This window comes from Quercus lobata, chromosome 1, assembly GCF_001633185.2.
Source record: "Quercus lobata isolate SW786 chromosome 1, ValleyOak3.0 Primary Assembly, whole genome shotgun sequence".
Taxonomy (NCBI): Eukaryota; Viridiplantae; Streptophyta; class Magnoliopsida; order Fagales; family Fagaceae; genus Quercus; species Quercus lobata.
In genome coordinates this window covers 19,421,694-19,443,843 of record NC_044904.1, presented here as the reverse complement: position 1 = coordinate 19,443,843, position 22,150 = coordinate 19,421,694, and the positions used below count along the sequence as shown (strand labels likewise).

General features: G+C 38.9%; 2 protein-coding genes across 2 annotated transcripts; one reads left to right on the top strand and one right to left on the bottom strand.

Annotated features, from left to right (window-relative positions):
* Positions 1 to 871: 871 nt before the first annotated feature.
* On the bottom strand, positions 872 to 8,060 carry LOC115982403 (GTPase LSG1-1-like). Its single transcript, XM_031104992.1, has 7 exons — positions 7,551 to 8,060; positions 6,559 to 6,666; positions 6,381 to 6,467; positions 4,914 to 5,007; positions 3,546 to 3,602; positions 2,436 to 2,515; positions 872 to 2,344 (listed from the first exon to the last, which is right to left on the bottom strand). The coding sequence occupies exons 1-7, from the start codon at positions 7,772 to 7,774 to the stop codon at positions 1,204 to 1,206; spliced, it is 1,791 nt and encodes a 596-aa protein (XP_030960852.1). The 5' UTR covers positions 7,775 to 8,060; the 3' UTR covers positions 872 to 1,203.
* Positions 8,061 to 18,092: 10,032 nt separating this feature from the next.
* On the top strand, positions 18,093 to 21,122 carry LOC115950430. Its single transcript, XM_031067629.1, has 3 exons — positions 18,093 to 18,642; positions 18,971 to 20,109; positions 20,538 to 21,122. The coding sequence occupies exons 1-3, from the start codon at positions 18,093 to 18,095 to the stop codon at positions 21,120 to 21,122; spliced, it is 2,274 nt and encodes a 757-aa protein (XP_030923489.1).
* The last annotated feature ends 1,028 nt before the right edge of the window (positions 21,123 to 22,150 follow it).

Below are 22,150 nucleotides of genomic sequence, written 5' to 3'. Positions count from 1 at the left end.
GTATGATATTTTTCCATGACAATATTTCCTCGTTCCTAGATTAAAATGAGGTGTAATTGATTCCCAGAAAAATATTTGTCATAAGAATGATTTTTATTTAAGAAAACCTTAGACAAGGAAACATAAATGAAATATTGCCTCTTTGATAATTTTTCTTTGCTTTTCTTACAAGTGGGATACAAATTCAGGTTCTCCTCTATAAGAGAATCTGATAGTGCCACTAACCACAAGGCTCTCGGCATCTTTGATAAAATAATCAGCTTCTCTACAGGTAATCAGAACCAAATCCACGTAAAGGTAATTAAATAAAAGGATGTGAAGAAGGTAGCAAAGACATGAAAGAGATTGTGTTAATGCGACGAAAAAAAAAAAAAAAAACTGTATGCAACCATGCATACATTCATGGTAAAAAGTTTTAACAGAAAAGGTTTTCACCAGAGTGAATATCTGTTGAAATAAGAAATGGTCAAAATTTTATCTTATAATCCAAATCACATAAGCATTAACTGGTAACTAATGGACATTCTGTTTTCCAACTTCCCAAGTGTACCCCTCAAATGAAAATTGGAGCATATTTTAACCAATCACATGGTGGATCAGCTTGTCAAGGTCGCAATACCTTTTTATCTGATATGTCTGAAAAAATCAAGGTTGTCATATCATCAGAGCTAAAGAAAGAGTCACATAGCAGTATGTTATATTCTGTTTGCTCCAACTAGGTAGCTGGTATTAAACACCATCAGACAAACAAAATATGAAAATCTTAGGCCATATCACAACCATAAAATTGGGGTGACCGATACTGATCAGAATGTTCATCAGATTCTAGTACTGTGACGATGTCTTGCCCCACGAATTTAGATAGTCTCTATGCATGAATAGCAGGCTTAAAATTTCCAATTGAAGTTAGACGCTCAGTACGAAAAACATAACAGTTTATATCATCAAAGTCATATTCCTTACAAAATTCAGCAAATAATAATAATGATGATGATGCGAATGCATGCATTATTTACACCACCAACTACACTTCAACTACTCAACTGCTTAAGCCATCTAAATTATGTTCTTCATTTTCTTTTCATTCGTTACCCTCCTTTCTTTTTTCTGGGAGTGAGAAAGGGAGAGAGCCACAACCAACAGCTAATGACTAGATTTGTAGCCACGAAAAACTGACAGGAGAGACACGATCTATCCATATCCTCATCCGACCTTCACAGAGCCTGTACTCACTGGCTTCTGATAGACTCTTACTACAGGCATTCCATCACCATCATCATTCCCAACCCTCCAGGTGCGGTCCTTTTTCCTCTGAGGCTTCTTGTGCTGTTTATGGGCCGCCTTAGGCTTCTTATTCGAAGCCTTTTTGGAAGCAAGGCCATTAGCCATGTCAAAAGAATTGAGATCCTCCAGCACATGCTCAAGAGCAGGTGCATTTTCACCTTGAAAATCTTGAGGGTTTTCAATATCAGATGAATCTGACTCATGCTCTTCAGATGAGCTTGCTTCATCAACATCTTCCAAATCACTTTCCTCATTGGAGATTCCAGGGGGCATTTCATAGTGGGGCAGCTTGCCATCAATATAATCCTTCAAAATCTGACGGGTAGCTCTAGTTTCATCAGGCAGTCCACTAGAGCCAACATACCCACGAGAGGCACAATAAGCTCTTAATAGTTCAGATGCTAGAGGGGGCCGAGACTGCGGCTCATATGGCTTTGGTTTTGGCAGCTTGATCTTGTAGACAGACTCAATGACATGTCTAGGAACTCGATTGGCCACTACCTGTACAGCCTCCCTATTCTCAGTAATCCGATCAATAGGCAATACCCCAGAAGCAATCATCTCAAATCTCGAGCTTGAGAAGGATGGAAATACTAATCCAGGGCAGTCACATAGGGTCAGCTCATCGGACATTATCAATGTTTGGAAATGCTTAGTCTTTCCTGGAGTAGAGGTGACACCTGTCCGCTTCTGGCCCACCAAAGCATTGATTGTTGAGCTCTTCCCCACATTAGGATAGCCAACAAATCCCACAACTACATTCTTTGATGCTGAAGTTACTGCAGTATTTCCACGAGGAGATTGAACATTAGATGAGCCTGTACCATTAGAACCTGATTTCCGCCTCATCTTGGCTATCTCTTCTGCCTCACACTGTAAACGGGTCAAAAGTTCATCCCTTCCATATATTTTTGTATCAGGGTTATCCATGTTCTGAAAGGTATTTTGTGTCTTCCATGGGTCACTTAAGTTTTTCCCTTCCAGAGCAGCAGAAGCAGCTTTAGCCGACCAGAACACAAAGAGAATGTTATTAAGGCGAAAATATTCTGCCCATTTCTCCCTGCAGGCAGAGCAAAGCAATGACAATTTAACAGGTTAAAAAACTAAAGAATTGTTTCGCTGCAACAAAGACATGCAATGCAGATACCAACCTGACAGAAAATGGTAACAGATCTGCCTTATTAACAAGAAGCAACGTGCGCTTGTACTTATCGATCTCTTGTGTATATGCCTGCATTCAAAGAAATTCAATGTCATACCCATATTGCTATGCAGTCATGAAATCTCCACCAACAAAGGAGGAAGCAATTAAGATTTCTAGGAGTTTATTCACAGATGAAATTGACAGGTTAAAACATTTCTTCATCCCTCTATTCTCTGAGTACAAATAAAATACTCAGAAATAACACTAATGCATCACAGAAATGAACTTTATCACAGAAAAGTGGTTCAATTCTTTTCTCATTTACCTAAAAAAATAAACTACTATTGCTTCTTGGATTGGGTAGGGATAGGAGGCCTACATATCCACTTTCATAGCATAATAGCTGGCATGTCAGTGACTGCTGTATTATGTTGTATTGTCTCTTACAACTTATCAAGTAGTAGTTTTTTTAAGCTTTCCTTTCACCTGTAACTCCTCATGAATACAACAAAACAACTTAACCAAGCTACAAATTGAGCACCTAGTGCAGGTTATTACTCCTCCAACCCATAACACATCACTTGGGTAGAAAGCACTTGCCATCTTCATTATTAAAATAGCTAACTAAAAAGCTTGGTCTCAAAGTTTTGAATAAAGTTTATATATTGACATTGATATTATAGAACAATCAACAATTTATATACTGTGCTTCGACATTCTAAAGCATTCTAAACATTATTAGTTTAATAGATTTAACCAGAGCAACAAAAGATATTAATTCAGACCCCCAAATTAAACATCAGACTCTTCCCCTACTTGGCGCAAAACTAAATCAAGACTGTAAAGAATCAGAATTTTCACTTTTAATAAGTAAATTTTGAAATACCAAGGTTTGGGTAATGTGCTTCATTCGTAGATCTTTACACACAATCTTGCTCAGTTTCTCTCAAATCTAGGAGAGGTATCATATTTACAAAAATTAGAAAAATAAATAGAGAGCCCGGATCACGTCAAATTACTGTAACTTAAAAGTATTTTCTAAATGATTGATATATATATATATATATATATAGAGAGAGAGAGAGAGAGAGAGAGAGAGAGAGAGAGAGAGAATTACCTCAAGATCAAGGCAGCGGTAGAACAGCGGGTCACGGGCATCAACAACCATTACAAGCTGAAAAGAACAGAATGAAATTAGTATTAACCTAAACTAAATCATGTGATTTAAGATGAAGGATACAATGTGTTCCATAAAAAGAAATGCAAAGAAGAAAGGGAATGCTTGATGTGTGCAAGGAATACTAACTCGAGACTTTAAAAGGCAAATCTAACAGGATTTCATAATTATGGTAGATTGCATGCATCAACATAACGAGTGAATAAAAATTGCTATCAGCCAGTAAGGTCAATGCTAAAAAAAGATAGGTCATGAAGCATGACCACAAGCTAAAACTTCAAGAAAACGTACTCCAAACATGCATTAGAGCAGTTAATGCCAGATGTAATCACCAAATGCCTACAAGCATCTTTGGTGAAATAAAACAAGACTTACAATTACAGGCAATGACACCTAATTTACAATATTTTGGCATGTTTGTTAAATTATTTATATGATAAGTAGATTTCTGGCATGTTTATAAAAAATTACTGCCTGGATAATAATGCTGAAGGTTAACAAACATCTCTGGTGAACAAGAGTAGGAAAAGAATCAAAATCATATGCTTAGCCCAAGAGATATTTTTATGCAAAGAGCAACAATTTCCAAAATAAAAGTGGTTTAGGAATATCATTACAATTACAGCCCCAAATAAATGTCAGAACAACAAAATTTCTACATTCCTAATAGTTAATTAAGTCTATTTAAGAATGAAATATTTCTGTTAACATCTTGTATTAACTTTTGACATCCCAATCGTTTAGAAAGCAGTGTTTAAAGCCAATTAGAAGTCTCTTTTACTGTGAGAGCTGATTATATGAAAATAGTAGGTAAACCCAAAACTAACATGTGCTGTATGAAATTTTCCTATCTTTCCAGGATACTTCTACAGCCATTTAATAGACCAAAAAGATATGGCCAGACAAATGTAACAATTTTTTTCAGCCATTTCATAAATTCATTGTCTCATGTCCATTCTTAAGTAGTGATATCTTGTAAATTCATAATATTGTAAGAGGCAGAAGTTGGCTGATCTTCGAAAAGTTAATAATGTTTATACAGTTTGACAAATGAAAGGAACTTTAAATTAAAATTTTCTCTATATTTCTGCACACTGTACAAACTGCTTGAGCTAATCTATTTACAGTTTCTTTTTCCAAACCATTAATGGGAAATCTGTTGGACTAACTGCTTGTGGATGTTCAAGCATGTATCTGAAGGCCAAAAGCAATACAAATCTTAACAATTACAACACTACAAAGAAACTGTTTTCCTATTCTGAAATTAGAATTTTCGATGTGACACCATCAAAGACAATATGGCCTTACCAGATCACTACGTTCAACCACCCGCCAGAGCTGTCTCCAGATATCCAGGTTCTTCTCAAAAGGAGTTAGAACAAGCTTCTCATTCTCCTCAAGTCTGAAGCAAATACATTACTATTAGAATGCTACGTACGTTAATTAGAACACTTAACACATCATCATGGATATAAGTACAAAATGTTGTATCAACCCACTGATAACACAAAGACAATGAAGAACGAAATCTGAAAAGCCACACTCCCAAATCTATCGGCATGTGGAATAAAAAAAAACATAATTTGCAGGCTACACGACATAATTCCAAGATTTTCAGGAAAAGTCTGCAATGCTGTCCATTCTTGCTTAATGTGAATTTACTGAGGGAGAGAAATAGGACATTTGAGACCAGGAATTATCTTTGGACAGACTCAAGTCACAATATGTAGAGTCCTTATTTTATTGGATGTCTTTGGATGAGAGTAGACCCACAACACTAGATGATTTCATTGTTTCCTTGCATTGTATTTTAATTTAAGGATCCTTGAGGTATACATCAAGTATACTCAATTGGTCTCTTTGTAAATTCTCTTTCTGTTTTAATACAAATATTTAAAACCAATAAAAAGAAAAACATAAGTAAATAAGGCCAAACATGAAACCAACAAACCGCATGAGCACTCAAAATCCCCAAATTAAAACCATTTTGAGAAAAAATATCTGGAAAACAAAAAAATCAAAAACAAAACTTACCCAGCAGATTGAAGCCAGTTTCCTACAGCTGCATTACATCTTGTTATCAAGGGTACTTCAAAGCCATCCATATCCCATATATGGAGCAATGTCATAATATATAATCGTTTACTAAAGTGACAGTCTTTACAAAGTTACTAGTTTAAGTTTACATAGTTTTTAACTGAGTAAATTCCCTTCCAGCTTCATCATTATCTGGAGTTCTAATTACCTCTTAAGTTCAGCTATGACTACATGGATTCTGAACTTAATTGATTTGTCTTTCTAGCCCTTCCAGACTAGCATGCCACCATGAGTTGGGTCATCCTCGGACTGTCGGACGGTACTGTAACAGTTTTTTAAGATACATCACGTGCTAATTTTCTAGTGAAGTAAAAAGATGTGGATAGATTGGCCAAAAAAAAAATTCTTAATTAAGTGGATAAAGTAAAATTCTCACCTGTATTAAGCATTTCATGATAAAATTTAAGTTATATGAAGCAACACTTGACACTGCACTATCTCATGGATTGCATTCATGGAAGTATGTTGGTGTGTATATTGAATCCGTTTGGTTAAGAGATTTGGAAACCTAAAAACACGTTATTAAAACCCAAAAAGCCATTTTGCAACAGCAACTCCTCATAATTTTTTTTTACAAACCCTCATTTTAAACCCAAAATTCCGTTTCGCAATAGCTTATACAAACGCACCCATTAATAGACACTTGATACATTCATGAAACAGACATAGTCACCTAACCTTGCAAGGCTTCGGCGCCATGATAAGAAAGATTGTCTTTCATTCACATCAAGCTGTTCTACAGACATCTCAGCAGTCCATGGTGGCCTACAAGGAAAAATACAACCTTTTAAACTAATTGCACAAATATAAATCTTTGATTAAACTTCAACTTGGTAAGGGAAGAAGAAACACATGCCTGCGTGGAACTCTAAGACTGCTGGCATGTTGTGCCTCCTCTTTCATCTGTTGCTCTCTCCTTTCCTCAGGGGTCATGCCACTGTTACTGTTACTAGAGCTTGCATCCCTATTCCCACAAAATAGGCATCAAACAAAAATCAATTGATCTTAATGCACATTCATACGTAATACCGATGAGCTTGTAAATTTACTAAGCTGAACAAAAAACATAAATCATTAGAAGAAATGCCTCAAAATGAAAAAGTAGTGAACTTAAATACATTTTTTTTTATAGGTAATAAAAATTTTATTAATAAAGGCTACTTCATGCAAGAAGAACGAAGTAACTAAAAAATATATACAAAAACACAAAAGAAAGCAAACTATGTACAAATAAGAAGGGAATCTAAGAACAACCGAACGAAATCACGAGAAGTGAATCCCCAAGAACAAGACCAGTCAAACAACATCCCTGTAAATAAAGCTATGAGCTGATCCACCAAATGCTCCTCATCCTCAAAAATATGACTATTCCGCTCCCTCCAAATACAATGGGACACTGCCTAATGCACACGCCCAATCAAACAAAATCCATAAAAACACACTCATTGATTACATAAAAGGACATTCCTCTCCTCTCCATCATTTTTTTCTTTCTTTTCTTTTTAACATTCCCATGATATCACTTGCCTATGAATCAGCTCAGCAACACATGCTTTTAACTTTCAATGCCAACAACATATGGACAATATATGTTATTCAAGGAAGTAACAACAACCAACTAACCAAGCCGTAGTCCTAAAATTTCGGGGTTGGCTATGGATCCTCAACAAACTAATCAGGGTCGGCCACATGTATTCTTTTCCATCATGTAATTCTATTATACCCAAAGTCATATACTTGTATTCAACTTGACAATAATTAAATTAACAATCCAGATAATAATAAACAGTGAATGGGAATGAAAAGGAAGAGAGAGAGAGAGAGAGAGAGAGAGAATAGAAAACTGACAGATTGATGAGGAGGTTGGGGGCAGGGTGGTCTTGAGTGAAGAGGCGGTCGGCCTCGTCGGCCTGTTCGATAATGGCGTCGATGTCGCTGACTTCGGTGACGGATTCGAGAACCTTCTTGTGCTGGTTCCTGTAGAAGTAACCCTTTTCCTTAGACTGCTGTATCATCTGGTTGTGTTGCCTCACTAGGGCCCTCCCCAGCCCCGTCTTCTCGTTCTTCCCCATCGTTATTCTTTCAAGTTTCAAACTTTCAAAGCCACCACAGCTCTCTCTCTCTCTGCAAAAACCCTAGTAAGCAATATAGAAATTCTCTCTCTTCTCTCTGAAATAGCTGCGTTTATTTTTGTGCGAATACGATGACGACGATGATGATGAAAATTGTGAATCAGTTTATGGCGGTGGAGGCGGGGGCCGTAACAGGTCAGAAACGTTTTCGACTTTTCCTTGGTGCCGCACGCTTGGGGGGTAGGAAGAGAAAAATCCAAAACCAAACACTCTTCACAAAAGTGTAATTTTCTTTTTCTTCTTTTTTTTTACCCTTTGTTTTCCTCTTCTTTTCCCATTCAAGCAGAAAAAAAATAAATCGAGATTTACAAAAAGACCCAAGATTTATACTACCATGACATAGTTAATTTATTTTATGTAAAAGTCTATAAAATTTTTAAGGGACTCGGGTAATTTTGATATTATTAAAAAAAAATTAACTTTTATATTTACATATAATTATTTTTATTTTAATAGTAATATTTTCTCTTATACATATAATTAGGTTTAATAATTGTAAGGACTAGAATTAGACCCTTAGTCCAACGAAAATGGATGATGGCACAATAAATCCAAAACAATATATTTGTTAGAGAGTGGATTTTACAGGTAAAAGACTCAGTAAATCAAATATGGGCCACAATAGATTGGATTCATGCCAAAAAGATAAGAAAATACAACTTGAAGGGAATAACACTCCTCGGTCAAGTCTGAGGATGAAGTGTTCTTATATTTACTTAAGCTTTTTCTAAGTACAAGGAGTTCTTTCTTTTCCTCTTAGATCCCCTGCCCCATTTTCCACGAGGGCCATTTCATTATATGGTACTATTCTTTTCAATCCCAACCTTCCACTTATTGATCATGCAGGAGATTTTTTAGATGCTTGTACCCATCAGAAATCTCCTAGAAGCTTTGTAAGTAGCTGTGAACTGAGATATCCTTGCTCAGGGGTCATTTCCATATAAATGTGGCCAATTGGTTAGGTGCAGAACATTTAATGTGGTGATAACAACTTTCTTCTCAGATATTTCTTAGTTTACTGTGGACTCCTTTATCTGAAACTTATCCTTAGAAGTATGGTTGCCTTTTGCACAATATTCTCTAGGCGACTGGGCTCCAACCTTCCACAACGCTTCCTGAGGAAGTTTGGATCCTCGGGAGACACCATTTGTTCGTAATTACTTGTCCTTGTCCTCGACTTATTGACCCACATACTTATCTTACTGTTCGACCATCCTTGAGCTCCCTTGTATCCTCAGTCATCGCCCATGGCCCAATACTCCTACTTGGCTCATTTGTCCCCACAATAGCCCCTCAAAACTCCACCATTTTTATTTTTTGAGGAAAGTGGGGTTTTGATTTTGGTTTCCAAACTTCACACGCTCGGTGAACATTCCCACGTGGTAATGTCTTTTCACTTGCTCTGTATACGTTCTTGATGCTTCGGCATCCGCAACGCCCTATTAATTGCTTCACACGGCACTCTGTCCCCCACGTTCTACGATGCGAAGAGAATCCCGCAGTAGAGATTTTTCATGGAAATTCGAGCGGGAACTTTCCCGCTCATCTTCTCTTCCTATATAAAGTGTGCGGGGAATATAAATTCTCCATTTCTTTGAATCTCCAATCTCTCAAGAAGCAGTTTGAGGTGCTCCTTTCCTATTTCTCTATAAGTACCCTTTAGCTCATATATTGACTTTTAGAATCCTTTCTTCCTCGGCCTCCTATTCTCCACCTCACTCTTCAACAGTCTTCTCTTACTTCTCAGATGGGTAGGTTTGCTAGCTTAGTAGATACTCTTGAGGGTATAGAAAGCTTTAAGGCTTGGTATAATATCCCACCTGGGGTCTCTATACGACATTGCCTTCTTGGTGAATGGTATGCTCTAAGATCAAAGGGGGATGTGGTGATCCCTATAATCACCTTTATAGAGGGAGGAATGAAAATCCCTATGGGGAGGGTGACTAGGGATTTTCTGATTACCCATAGACTTTGCCTGACCTAATACTCCCCAAACCTATTTAGGATATTAGGTAGTGTGGACACCCTTAATGAAAAGATGGGGGTAAACCTCACCCATCATGACATCAACTGGGTGTATAACTACCAACATCTTAAGAGTATGGGGTGCTACCTCAAAACTAGGGTTCCTAAAGTCAGGCTTATCTCGTGTCTCCTTGAATCTAACAAGGGCATGGACCAAGATTTTTTGATAGTCTCAGGTGAGTGTCATGATGGTCTTCATTATCCAACATGAGAGGGGTAACCAGGTGGGGTGTTTTAGGTTTAAGTACCCTTTTTTTTAACAGTGAACACTTTAATTTCATCGTCTCTTCTTTCTTTTCTTATAGTTTGGAGATATATATATTTTTTAGAAAGTCCATTTTCTAATTATAATTTTGTTTTTCAGATTTCTATAGATAAGAATTTTACAACCCCCAATTTCAACTTTGTTAATGAACCCGATCTTACCAGGATACTCCGATTTGAGATCTTTCTTCATATGGACGGACAATTGTGCGCCGCTTACATCATCCTCGAATATAAGCCCATCTCATCCAATTTTCAATCCCAGCTGCAGCAAATCAACATCACAATACCTCGGTTCCTTACCAGCCCTCCACCTGAAGGTACCCACCAGGTTGAGTGGCCCACCTAGCGCGTTACCAAGGAAGAAGCAACCTCCTCACATTCAACTCCCGAAGAAGAAACATTCAGAGTAATTGAAGTTTTAGACTCTGAAGAAAATTTCAAGGTCTTTGATCAACCTCTTCCTACAGAGTCTCTAGGTGCCACTTTCACACATCTATCTCCCACTCAAGCGAGTAACAGCCAAAAGCCATCCAACGTTCCAGAAGCCACGTTACTTTAACGCAAAAAGAACACTAGCCTTCTCGAGCTTTTGGAATCACATGTAGGAGGGTCTACCCTTAAGGTAGTTGTCCAACCTCGACCTCCCACTCCCTTCCCTACTCATACTTTTCCTTCAGAATAGCTAGAAAAGAAAAGGAAAATGGAGAAAAAAGGGAAAGAGGTGTCCAAGGAGGGTGAAATAGCCCCCAAGGACCTTGAGCCCCAGAAAGGAGCAAAGGTCTCTAAAGGGGCATAAAGGAAGAACATGCCAAAAGGCTTGGGTGCGGACATGGTTACTGATTGCCGCCCTAGGGTTCCAGTCTGGAATCCTGTGCTTGAACTGGATGGGGCCCCACTCCCTTTGGATTCCTTCATCAGGGATTTTTAGAAAAGGAAAGCGGGCTACGTTGTTAACACCCTGGAACAACCTTTGCTTCTGCCTCAGGACAGGAGCCTAGCCACCAAGGTGGTTGTAGATCGTTTATTGCCTTAACCTGGTTGGGATTAACTTCAATTCCCCGGTGGGTTCATGTAGCCTAGGAACTTTCCTGATCCTACACCAAAAGAACATTTGGAGGCATTAAGGCGTAACTTATGTTCTCTTAGTATTTCGAAAATGCTTCCAAGGTCTCCCATATGCTCGGACACCACTTTGCTCTTCACTACCATGTCGTCTATATTGACTTCAATATTCTTGCCCAACTGAGGTTCAAACATCTTAGTCACCATCCTTTGATAGGTGGATCCTGCATTTTTCAAGGCGAAGGGCATTACCTTGTAGTGGTAGTTTCCAGTGGGAGTAACAAAAACTGTTTTTTATTGGTTTTCTAATACTAGCGGTATTTAATGGTATCCTTGAAAGGCATCTAAAAAGCTCATCCGAGGATGGCTTACAGTAGCATTTACCAGCTGGTCTATCTGAGGCATAGGAAAGAGATCTTTCGGACAAGCTCTGTTTAAATCCGTGAAATCTACGCATACTCACCATTTTTCGTTCTTTTTTCTTACTACCACAGTATTGGCCAGCCATTCAGGATAGAAAACCTCTTTGATAGCCCCTGTCTGCTTAAGTTTCGTCACCTCATCTTTGACAATGTCAGAATGTTCTCTAGATGAGCGCCGAAAAGGTTGTTTTTTGGGAGTAACAAATGGGTTAACATTGAAGTGGTGACAAATGAAACTTGGGTCCACCCCTGGGGCTTCATAAGCATTCCACGCGAATACATCCACGTTTTTTCTCAGGAATTCTATTAGCTTTTGTCTCTCTTGGGGAGGCAGCTGGGAGCCGACCTGAAAGAACTTCTTCGGATCATCACCAACAGTAACATTTTCTAGATCTTCACACTTCTTTTCCTCGGTTGATTCATTGTTGGACATTACCAGGGTTCTTAATTGCTATGAGTTCCTTTCAACAGAGGCCGAGGACTCCGTATTGGGCCTATGCAAGATGGCAGCCACCATGCACTATCTAGCCATGGATTGATTCCCTACAATCTCTTTAACTTGGCCGTTGAACAGATATTTTACCTTCTGGTAGAGGGTAGAAGAAACAGCTTCTAAAGCATGGAGCCAAGGCCTGGCCACAATAGCCGTATAAGGTGAATAAGCATCCACCACAATGAAGTCTGCTTCCACCACATCCGAACCGATCTGTATTGGCAGTCTAATTTGACCTCTTGGAGTAATTGTCTTCCCCTCGAAACTTACTAGTGGGGAATCGTACGCTGTTGGTCCTCGGGTTTCAAATTCAACCCCTTGTACAGGTTGGGGTACATTATCTCAACAACGCTTCCCTGATCTACCAACATTTTTCTCACATCATACCCCCTATCCTGAGTGTGACCATCAAAGCATCGTTATAAGGTTGGATAGTTCCGATCTTATCATCGGCCGAGAAGCCCAAGACTAACGGGGCCTTTATTCTGGCTCTTTTTGGTTCTGAATTACTGTCTTCGGTCGATAGCCGAGCCACCGACATTACTCTGGAGGGACAGGAGCCGGTCCTACCGAGGGCAGCGAAGATGACATTGATCGTTCCCAGAGGAGGTCTTAAAGAAGAATCTCTCCGTGGATCCGAAATTGTCTGCCTTGTCTGGCCACTAGAATGGTGCAGTAGTTGCTTCAACTTCCTTTCTCGGACAAGCTAGTCCAAATGATCCCAAAGATTCCAGCAATCTTCCGTGGTGTGTCCCTAATCCTGATGATATTGGCAATAAAGGCTTTGGTTGTGTCTCAAAGGGTTTCCGGCCTTCTTATTTGGCCATTTGAAGAATTGCTCGTTCTTAATCTTTTCTAGAACCTAATGCATCGGTTCTCGGAATATTGCATTAACGGTCTGGGTGTTGGTAGACCCTGATTGTTCAGCAAAATCTCTCCGAAGCCGGTTATTATTGAATCGGTTCGACTTGAAATCTCTCATCTCCTAAGGGATAACCTTAGATTTTCCTTTACTCAGTTGTTGATCTTCTTCAACCCTTTTATACTTGTCAATACGGTCCATAAGTTGGCATAGGCTGGTGACTGGTTTTCCTGTTAAGGACTTCCTTAAACCATGCTCGGCTGGAAGGCCACTTTTGAAAGTACTGATGGTGACATTTTCAAAGTCACCCTCTATCTCATTATACATCTCTCAGTACCTGTTCAAGTACGTTTTCAGGGTTTCCCCTTCTCACATGGACAAAGACAGTAGGGAGTCTAAAGGCCGAGGGACCCTCGTACATGTGATAAAACGGGAGCCAAACGCTCGAGTGAGCTCCTTGAAGGAATTTATAGAACCTGTCTTCAAGTCGTTAAACCATCTCATTGCCACGGGTCCCAAACTGGATGGGAACACTTTGCACATCAAGGCTTCGTCCTTAGAATAGATAGCCATTCTCTGATTGAAATGGCCCATACGCTCCACCAAGTTTGTTCGCCCATTATAGATGGTGAATGTTGGCTGATGGAAACGACGAGGATGAGCTATTCTCTCGATTCTACGCGTGAACGGTGACTTGGCAATCTGGTTCAAAGTTTTGCTCATCGCATCATTTCCCAATCCTCTGTGAATAGGGCTTTTGCATCGACGTTCACTATGATGCTCTTCTTCATATGAGAAGGATTCGCTAGGGGGAGTCCTTGATCTATGTTGATAACCGCTATCCTTCTCATCGTCGGAGGAGGAATCAAATGGGGTGGGAGTCTGTTTTCGTTGTGCATGGTGTAACTTCTTCTTGAGCTGGTCGATTTCCCTTTGCATAGCTTTATTGTGTTGTTCTTGAGAGACGTGCCTCCCAACTCGAGAGTGACTTTTGCTTGTGTGCATAACATGCATGCTGCCCTCCTTATCTTTCTTACGTTCAAGATATTTTCACGTTGAGATGCCATGGATTCTACTTGATGTGAGCTTGAATTTGCCATATTTGACCGTTGTTTTCACTATCAGACAAGTTCTTTCCCACAGACGGCACCAATTGTAGGGTCTCGATTTATGGCCCAAGCCCAAAATATATGGAATCTTGGTTTAATGAGCCCAATACAATAAATTTGTAGAGAATTGGTCAAAGAACTAGGTCTTAATGATTTGAACAACGGTTAATATAATATTAAATGATAATCAGGTATAGACAAGATATATTGATATCAATAGAATTTCAGTCCAAGGAGGCTGTAACTATATATATTGATCACAATTGAATACAGAAACAACTTGGATTACTACAGTGTTCTCTTTCTTTCTTTTTTTCATCCTTTCTTCATGAAGAGTCTTTCACCTTATATATCCTCCTTTGGATCATCTTCACCCTCCACTTATTGATCATCAGAACCCTGACTTGAGTACTTGTCCCATCAGACACCCTCTCTGGTTTTCTGTGAGTTGTGGTAGCCGAGGTAGTATTATTCAGAGGTCTTCTTCACATAAATGCGGCCAGAAAAGTAGTTTCAATGCATTTAATACGGTGGTGGTAACTTTCCCTTAGATATTTTTAGGTTTCCTTCATTCTCGTATATTCCTGAAGCGTGTCTCTATCATTGGAGCTTCTTGGAGGATTACACTAACAGATGGAGTACATATTGTGAACTGTATTCATCATATCCGAGGAGTAGTTCCTCCTCGGATAACCTCTCACTTGTTCCCCATCTTTGAGACTTTAATTGGGAATGTTTAACAACTACCCGCTTGTCCTTGGACCTATCGATGTCCTCGGACAAGGCCCAATGCCCAATATACTATTTCGGGCCCTTATCCCTACATTAACAAATGCTTTAATGGCATTTGTTAATTATACACTTTAGAAACAAAATTATTGGAAAATAAAAAATAATAATTGACTTATTTGATAGGTTTTTATATTTTCTATCAAAGTGATATAATTATTTTCTAAAATAGTTCATTATCCAAGGCTTTAAGGCATTTGTTAACAAGATCCTAAAAATAAAAGAGGAAAAATGTCACACAAAAGGAGGAAGTGACTCCCCTTTGTAATAGATAAGTTGATTTTTTGAGTTCCTCACAAGATCAAATTAAGTTAATGGTACTTTTTGAGTTTTTTTTTTCTTCAAATTTTCCGACTATAGTTACATATTAGTGGATTGTATATCAAGGCTTATCCACTAGAATTGCATAGTTTTCAAAGTAAAACTCTATTAGTTAAAATTCTTTTAGATGCTTAAGTTAATATAATTTGAAAATAAAATTTTAAAAGTGTTTAGATCATAATACATGCTAACTACAAACCTTGCTCCAAGTAACTCAATAGTATGTGTATATGTGTGTATTACACTAGTATAATTAAAATATGTGAGTTCCCATGGGTTGAAACTCTCTTTAAAAAAAAAGTATTTTTGTCATTAGCACATTGATTAAGCTAGATCTTTTAATAAATAAATTAAATAGTTAATTAATTAAATCTAAATGTTTTAATTTTTTAAATAAAATTTAGTAAAGTCACAAATTTATGAATGCTTAAAAAAAAAAATTGAAACAACTCTATCTTTTATATTTTTTTTTTTAACTGTAACAAAAAAAAAGAGGAAAAAAAATATTAATAAAATTTGGTGTTTTACCTAGTTCATAGGAATGAAATCCTATATAACATAATTCTGTATTAGAAATTTTTGTACTCTACATGCGATAAAATGAATTTGAACTTTGGCTTGATTTTGAAGATGTCATTTAGGTGCCCCTTAGGAGTGCAGTGCATTGCCAGGAGTTTCAGACTGGTGTCACATGATGCTTGCAGGGGTGTGTTGGTTTGAGTCACACGTTTTAGTGAAGAAATATTGTGTTGTGACATGAATAGCCCTAACGTACTCTGGGATACCTCATACCATGTTGAATTTGGGCTTAAGTGGGTAGCGTCAATGATCACACATACAAGGCCCTTTTTTCAGTTTAAAAAAAAAAAAAATATATATATATATATATATATATATATAATATTGCCATTTAGGTAATTTGGCATATAAGGAACAATAATATTTTTACATTATATCCCCCCCCCCCAAAAAAAAAAAACAAAAAAAGCAAGTATATTGGTGGAAGATTAAATTATACTTTTGACCTATCAACTTTGAGATTGTTTTCATTTTGGTCAAAAGTTTAAGATTTCTCATTTTAGGCAGTCAAATTTGATTAAGTTTTCATCAAAATTGTTATTTGGTCTTTTTTTTTTTTTTTTAAAATTATTTAATACAAGATATAATTTTACTCTTGGAGACTTGAATCCCGCTCCTTACCCCCCTCCCACTTCACAATAATTTTGTACTTGTAAAGTGATGGTTAGTATATTTTAAATTAAATTGTGTTAACACTTAAATTAACTGAAGATTAATAACAAAGATGAGTTATAATAGAGTTTGTTAAAGAAAGAATTAACTTGTATATAAGTTAAATTAAATTAATGTAGATGAGTAATCTAAACTAATAAATATTATGTAGGATATTAGAGACTAAACATTTTGATATTTGTGTGTTTGTGTGTATGTAACCTGATGCCATGAGCCCCCTCCTCCCCCTCCCCCCACCACCACCACCCCCCCCCCCCAACTCCCTCTCTCTTCCCCTTCCTACCACCGGCTGTCCCACATATTCCTTCCCTCCCTCCATATCCTTTTCTATTTCCACCTCAACTCCCACCTTTTGGTCTGCCTTCAAACACCTTTTGTCATCCCTCTATCCCTTCTAGTTTATGCCCACCATCACACCCCTTACAACCATCCACATTGCCTCTTAAACCTTCTGAGCCTACACCTCCACTGTTACCCATTATCTCCTTACCTAAAACTGATACCAAACCAGCTTCAAACCTTATTAGCTCTCCACCTCCTTCGGTTTAGGGGGGGAGAACGATTCCTTTTCGTGTTGATGCAAAGCTTTTCTCTTTTTCTTTCAATGGTGGGCGACATGATTCGTATGCTATACATGAGAGCAACCGGCATGTCAAGCGCACTATTTGGGTAGGATGTAAAGGATTGGAGTGGATCCTTTCTTGTTTTGCTGATATTCGTGATTGGGTTCCAGGGAAAGTTTCCATTTGCAAACGTTTCAAGGAAAATAACAAGTTGTTGGAATTTACTGGGAGGTTGAATAAGGCTGGTGTTTTTGTGGTCATAGCTAAATACCATTGTGGGGCTCACCAAGGGTGTGTTATGATACCAGCAAGCTCCAACTGTGCAAGTTGGTCTTTGTTTCAGAGAGAGGAATTTTTTCACTGGTGCTAAACCGGTTTCTTTGGCTGATGTATCCTCCAAAAATGGTGGTGATGGAGGTGGTCAGTCTGCTGGTGGTAACTGAAGTGGGAAACTTTTGTCTGCTTATGGTCATCAGCAAAAGTTCAGGAATTTTGAAAAATTTGGAGCAATTTTGGGGCAAAACGGGATTCTTGGAGTCCCTACAGTAAATGGTTCAGGTTTAAATGGCAAAGTTTCAGTCATTAATGGCAGATCCACACGGGCTTTTACTTTTAAGCTGACTCCTACTTTTTTGGCTTTGAGAGTGTGTAAACCTGAAGGCGGGAAACATTCTGTAACTTGTATAGGTACAAAGGAGTTCAGTTGGCCCAAGGTTTCAAGTGGTGGGCCAAAACTTATTAACCAATCTGGTGGGCTTGTCAAAGCCCAGCCCGTGGAGACTGTATTTTCACTTAAGGGTAATATGGTCAAACTTGTACCTTTAATAGAGTCATACAATGGTTAAATCACGTAGGTTCAAGGGGAGAGCTCAAGAGGGAGATCGAGGTTAGCTTCCAGGTCGCCGATGCCAGTAGCGGTGCCAGCGAGTGTGACGAAGGCTTCTGGGTTGCCGGTGACATCGGCGTTGTCGGCGAGTGTGACGGAGGGGTCCAGTTTTGGGTTTTCCAGTGTGGAGGTGACAAATCGAAGGTTGAAGGAAGTGACCCAGACTCCGATAGCTAGTGTTTGGAAGGTTGGGTTGACGGCAGAGCCGATGGGACCTGGGTTTGTGGTTCCTTCTGATCTTCGGCATCAGGGAGCTACCCAAAACTCTTTTTCTCCTCTATTGGGCCTGGGTAGCGAGGAGGGTCTCTGTTTTGGAGAGAGAGATGACTCCACAGTGGTTTCAGGTGAGAAGGGAGAAAAATGGTGCAATCCTATTGTTGAGCCAGTGTCGCCAAGCCATTTGGATGGAGTTGAGAGGTTACAGGGAGGGCCTGAGCATTTTTTGATCCAGTGGAAGCACAGTGAAGTTAATCCTAGTCATTTATTTCATGGAAAGGACGAGAATGGTTCTTTGGAGTGCTCACCTTTATCTAAATGGGATCCCAATGATCATAAGGAGTTGGAGGTGATCCAGGAAGGTGGTGAGGGAGAAGTTCTTGGGTCAGCGGTGAAAAATTCAAAATGGGTTTGTAGCCTGATGAAAAATTTCTATAGAATTGTGGGTTTTCCTATTGTTAAGCATGAATATCAATGTTTGACTCTGTTTTGTCTTCTTAAACAAGACTGTGTTGATGTTGTTAGTGTTGGGTCTTCTAAAGGTATTGTGAACTCTAAGTAGAAAGGGCTTAGGGAACTCAAAGTTTGATTTCTTCTATTAATTATGATGGGGTAGCTTCTAAGAGGAGGAACAAAGACCTCTCGGTAGGTACAGGGGCGATTACCAGTTTTAAATGAGTTTACTGCTGCTATCTTGGAATGTTAGGAGATTAAATAATTCTCAGAAGCGAGAGGTATGTAAAAATCTACTCAATGAGTGGAAGTGTGATATAGTTTGCTTTCAAGAAACAAAATTGTCTTCTTTAAATTCTTCTGTTGTTTGGAGCCTTTGGGGTAGTCTGTTCCTAGATTGAGTTGTTCTTGATGCAGTCAATACAGCAGGGGGGGTGTTACTGGTTTGGGACAAGAGAGTTTTTGAAAAAGTTGATTGTTCTGTTGGTCTATTTTCTGTTAATGTGTTACTGAAGGGGGTTGTAGATGATTTTGTATGGGCTTGCTCAGAAGTGTATGGGCCTAATGAGGATAATCAGCAGGGTGCTATGTGGGAAGAACTTTCAAGAATGCACTCCAAGTGGAATACAGCTTGGTGTGTATTTGGGGATTTCAATACCATTCGATATCCGAGTGAGAGATTTGGTTGTGAGGCTTTTAGTCCAACTATGTTTGCTTTTTCAGACTTCATTGAGGCTAATTACCTTGTGGACTTACCCCTTGAAGGGGCTTCTTTTACTTGGTTTAGAGATTTGGGGTTAGTTTGTATATCAAGAATTGATAGAACCTTGGCATCGGTGGATTGGGTAGATCACTTTGGTAACGTGTCTCAAAGGGTACTTCCTCGTGTAGTTTCTGATCATTGCCCTCTTTTGGTGGTGCCAGGTAGTGTCAATAAAGGTCGGAGTGCCTTTAAGTTTGAGAATATGTGGTTGAAAGAAAAGAATTTTGTAGAGAGGGTTCATCATTGGTGGAATGGATATTACTTTTTAGGTTCTCCTAGCTTTATTCTGGCTCATAAATTAAAAGCTCTAAAAGAGGACTTGAAAAAGTGGAATAAGGAGCAATATGGGGATCTGGCCTTTAGGAAGAAATGTATTTTATTTGAATTGCTGGGTTTGGATGCTAGGGAGGACTTGTCTGGGCTTTCTCAGGAAGATCAAACTCGTCATATTCAGATTAAAGGTGAGATTGCTCATCTTGCCTCTTTGGAGAAGATTTCTTGGAAACAAAAGTCCCGGATTTTATTTGTGAAGGAAGGGGACAATAATACTCGCTTCTTTCATCGGGTTGCAAACTTCCATAGAAGAACTAATCATATTTGGGGTATTGAGGTGGATGGTGTCCTCTATGAGGATAAGGAAGAGGTGTGGTCTAAGGTGGTCAATTTTTATCAGAGGTTGTACACTGAGTCAGATACTTGGCGCCCTTCTATGAATGGTTTAGAGTTTGCTAGAATTGAGGAGGATGAGTGGATTGAATTAGAGAGGGATTTTTCTAAGGAGGAAGTGGTAAAGGTTCTTCATGAGATGGAGGGTGATAAAGCCCTAAGTCCTGACGGTTTCACTATGGCTTTTTTTCAAAAATGCTGGAGTGTAGTGGAAATAGATGTTATGGCATTCTTTGATCATTTCCATAGGAGCTTATTCCCAAAAAAAATAATGCTTTAAGTATCAGAGATTTTAGGCCTATCAGCCTAGTGGGCTGTATGTATAAACTGTTGTCTAAGGTTTTAGCTAACAGATTAAGGCGGGTGTTGGATAAACTTATTTCGGAGTCACAGAATTCTTTTATTGGTGGCAGAAAATTTTTGGATTCAGTACTTATTGCTAATGAATGTTTAGACAGTAGACTGAAGTGTCGTACTCCGGGGGTGGTGTGTAAGTTAGACATTGAGAAAGTATATGATCATGTGAATTGAGACGCTTTGTTTTATCTATTGGAGAGGATGGGATTTGGGGATAGATGGAGGAGATGGCTTAAGACTTGTGTCTCTACCGTTCGCTTCTCAGTTTTGGTTAATGGATCTCCTGTTGGTTTCTTTGGTAGCTCTAGAGATCTCAGACAAGGCGATCCTTTGTCTCCCCTTCTCTTTTTGTTGATCATGGTGGTTTTAAGTCATATCCTGAAGAAAACTGAGGAAGGAGGTTTCATTCAAGGTTTTCATGTGGGTCTTGTTAATTCTACTGGTATTCGTGTTTCTCATCTTCTATTTGCTGATGATACCATTCTTTTCTGTGATGCCTTTAGAGAGAAGATTCTTTCTATTAGGCTAGTTTTGACTTGTTTTCAAGCTTTTATTGGTTTGAAGGTGAATGTAGGGAAAAGTGAAATTGTCCCTATTAGGGAGGTGCGTAATATTCAGCCTTTGGCTAATATCCTTCAGTGCAGGGTGGGTAGTTTGCCTATGCTTTACTTGGGTATGCCATTGGGTACTTTGTACAAAACAACTTCTATTTGGAATCCGATCCTTGAGAGAAAGGAAAAGAAGCTTTCAGGCTGGACGGCTTTATTTGTTAAAGGGTGGTAGACTCACCTTGCTGAAGTGTACCCTTTCAAGCCTTCCAATATTACCTCTCCCTTTTTACTATCCCTAAAGTTGTGGCGTCTAGATTGGAAAGCATTCAAAGGAACTTTTTGTGGGGTTCATCAGTTGGGTGTTTCAAATATCCATTGGTGGCTTGGGAAAAGGTTTGCTTACCGCGTGAGTTGGGTGGTTTAGGAATTCGGAAGTTGGCGCCTTTTAATCAGGTCCTATTTGGGAAATGGCTTTGGAGGTATGGCCATGAAACCTCGCATTTATGGCGAAGGGTCATTGCCATGAAGTATGGGGAAAGGAAAAGGGGGTTGGCGCATTGGAGCTTGTAGTAGGGCTCATGGTTGTGGGTTATGGCGGAGTATTAGTGAAGGGTGGGAAACTTTCGCTAAACATTTCTCTTTTGTGGTGGGGGATGACTTTCGTATTCTTTTTTGGCATGATAAGTGGACTGGTGATGTTCCTCTCAAAATTCTTTATCCTCAGTTATTTTTGTGTTCAGCTAATAAGGAGGCTTGTATTTCTGAGGTGATAAGCCCTCCAGTGGGTGATAATGACAGAGTGTGGAGTTTAAATTTTCACAGGGACTTCAATGATTGGGAGTTGGTGGCTTCCTATTCCTTTCTTCATTTCATCCAATCCCGAATTCCTAGGGAGGGAGGGTGTGACAGACTTTGTTGGGATCTTAATGGCAATGAGAAGTTTGATACTCGGTCCTTTTATCATAAGATTTGAAATGCAGCTCCCTCCACTTTCCCTTGGAAGGGAATTTGGAAAGTTAAGGTTCCTAAAATGGTGGCTTTTTTTATGTGGACAGTAGCCCATGGTCAGATTCTAACTTTGGATGATCTTATGCTTCGTGGTCACCATTTGGCAAATCGTTGTTGTTTGTGTTGTTGCAATGTGGAATCTGTGGATCACCTGTTACTTTCATGTCCGATAGCTCATTCTTTGTGGATGTATATGCTTCGGTTGTTTGGAGTCGAATGGGTCATGCCAGGTTCAGTTGTGGACTTATTGTT